General features: G+C 35.6%; 1 gene segment (V, D, J or C); it reads right to left on the bottom strand.

The window, feature by feature from the left end:
- Positions 1 to 521: 521 nt before the first annotated feature.
- Positions 522 to 2,649, bottom strand: LOC130220607 (T-cell receptor beta-1 chain C region-like; the record flags this gene model as incomplete). The annotated part of the segment is given in 2 exon segments: positions 522 to 925; positions 2,616 to 2,649. Coding segments are annotated over 2 exon segments (291 nt in total), but the record flags the coding sequence as incomplete, so codon positions are not given.
- Between the last annotated feature and the right edge of the window lie 363 nt (positions 2,650 to 3,012).

Below are 3,012 nucleotides of genomic sequence, written 5' to 3'. Positions count from 1 at the left end.
AAAGCAAAGTTGCTGTTTAGTTTGTTTTGTTCACTTTAAATCATAAAATCAACTGCAAATGTGTTCACTATAGTCTAACCTCAGTGTAGTTTAATATTCTACAGACTTTTCCTCGTTTTATTCCTCATTAAAGCAGTTTTAAAAAGTTTGTAAACTTCATATTTTGTAATATTTATAAATTATATATATTTATTTCCTTTGTGTCTTTGCTGTTTGGAGACTTTCTGGTTTCTCCATCTCTGCAGGTGTTTTCATGCTTCACTGAGTGAATCTAATTTGACTCAATATTTAGGGAAGTCGACATCTCTGTAATGAAACCAGCTTTCAGCACTTCAGATTCTTTTATAAGTGTTGATGAGGACAATTCAATGACAATATAATATTAGAGAAGCTGATGTTTGATGAATGAGGAATATACTGGATGTAATGATAAATATTATCACAGGAGGATCATGGGAAATAATAAACAGATTAAAACTCTCAAGCAGAAATCAAACAAAAGGAGTCAGCCATGTTAAGAGGCGATATAATGCATTTTATTACAGTTATAAACCATTATCATGAGTTATCAATCAGCGTAAGCCTGAAGCAGAGGAGCGAGTGGTTCACTGTGAGCACTGATCTCTGGTCAGCTGTGCACTGACTGTAGGCTGGCCGCTGCGTGTGGCCTAACAGCTCACAGAGCTGCTCTCCGTCATCCACTCGTCCTCAGAGAGAGTCAGGCTGCTGCTCCAGCTGTACAGAGCGTTTTCCTGCATCAGCCCAGCACTGCTCTCCTCATGCCTCATGCGGTCCTTTACCTTCCAGCTCAGCTTCCAGTCTGAAGGAAAGCCCTCGCTGGCCACACAAACCAGTTTCGGCGTCTTCCTTAAGGAGATTTCTCCACTGGACAGGGACAGGAGGCTCACTTTAGGAGGAGTGACGCCTGAGAGAAGAAGAGCAGCGACTCCATTAATATATACAGATCAACCTGCCAGAATCAGCCCTGCCACACATCCACAAACTCATTTCAAGACTCAGATGTGATCAAACGTAAAAGTTATGCACATCTTGGCTCTTCCATCAAGCATTTGTCATGCAAGAATCCAAAATATACATACAGATAGGTTGATGGAAATAAAGCTGATGTCTCTAAGCCAGTGTTTCCCAACCCTGTTCCTGAAGGCACACCGACAGTACACATTTTCAACCTCTCCCTAATCAAACACACCTGAATCAACTCATCAGAAGATTAGAAGAGACTCCAAAACCTGAAGTTAATGGGTCAGATAAGGGAGACATTCAAAGTATGTACTGTTGGTGTGCCTCCAGGAACAGGGTTGGGAAACACTGCTCTAAGCTGCGAGTGTCTCCTAAGCCTTTGAGGAGTTTAATGGTTGTGTGTAAGAATGTACAGCAGTCTGTGTGTGTGTGTTTTATAGTGCATAGCAAATGTTGTATCGACATTTCACAGTGTCTACGCTGGATGTGAGTGGTGGGACGAGATTTAAAGCAATAACCCAATAGACACGACATTGAGACACAGTAAATCCTGAAATTTAACCGAAGCCCTGAATTTATTCATGACAATCTGAAAGTGTCATTGACACGGCAGACTAATCAATAAAAAGGGCACTTATATACACTGAAATACTTGTTTCTTCCCGCATTTAATAGACTTTAAGTAGACTTCTTGCAGTAGTATTTATTTTTAAAGAGATTTTAATACACATATATCATTTTCACGCTTTTAATCACGTTAAACTGTCATTCTTTAAAGTAAAGAGCCTTAAATATAATTATTAACTTTATTATTATGTAATTATATTTATAAATGGTGTAATTATTACATATAACCTTAATATATAAAATATATAATATTAACTTTGCGTTTTTCTATGTTAAATTTGAAGTTGCTACATGTAACTTAAATAAAAACCTGTTCGATTATATTTCAATACATCATTTACGATATTTTATAGAAGTTAAAGGGTCATATATGCTTTAATTAGTCAGTAAAACTTTACCATAACTTAATAACAGTAACACAAGACAATAAAACCATCAATTCTGTATAAATATATACTAAAGTTCTTCTTAAACGAGTCAAACTGCAAAATATTTTAAATGGTCAATTTCCATAATAATAACCTGCTCTCTTTCTCAAAGTGTGTTAAGGGGAACTGTTCTTCCTCAAGAGAAGAGTCAAATATATTTCATAAAGACAGATTACAGCAAGTGTATTAATTGATGTATTGCAGTTTTCATACAAATAATACAGTAAATTGAATTAAATTACTATGCTACACTTCGCTGAATGCTGCTCTATAATGATATTTTCAATCTGATATATTCAAAGTGGGTTTAGAAATACCTATATCGACTATATTAGTATTTTTATTCAGTATATTGTATTTAAAAAACAGCCATCAGAACATAATGTACATATTATAGCGTAGGATGAATTAATGGTTTCATATGGTGTATTTTCAGACCAATTACGGTGGCTTTTACGACTAATTTGGATTTAAAATATAAAGAGAATCAAACACAAAGTAAAAGCTGCAGTTTACAGTAAAATAATTACTATAACAATACACAACATGACTGAACTGCATTAAAAGTGTTTTACTTACTGCCAACATCCAGTCTGGTGCCGCCGCCGAAAGTCAATCACAGTGATACAACTAATGGAGCGGGCTGAACAAAAACTTCTGAACGCTTCAGCAGACACACACACACTGCATCAACACAACTACCAGCTCACACTGACACACTCTCAATGATTAGAGTTCAATAAAACACACATTGCTTTTATAAATCTGAACACAATGGTATCTCTCACTATCTATATTGTTTATGAGATCCTCAGCAGACACTGTATGTTGCATTGTGGGAAATATCCTCTTGGACCCATTAAAATAATAATGTTTTATGTGCTGTGAATGGAAATACAGTAAAAAATTGGCCATCATAGACAATACAGTAATTTACCATTTGGACTGTTTTACAGTAAACATAAATCAAGTATTT

The sequence above is a fragment of the Danio aesculapii genome, chromosome 3, assembly GCF_903798145.1.
Source record: "Danio aesculapii chromosome 3, fDanAes4.1, whole genome shotgun sequence".
In the NCBI taxonomy this organism is placed as follows: Eukaryota; Metazoa; Chordata; class Actinopteri; order Cypriniformes; family Danionidae; genus Danio; species Danio aesculapii.
This window is presented reverse-complemented; position numbering and strand designations above follow the sequence as displayed.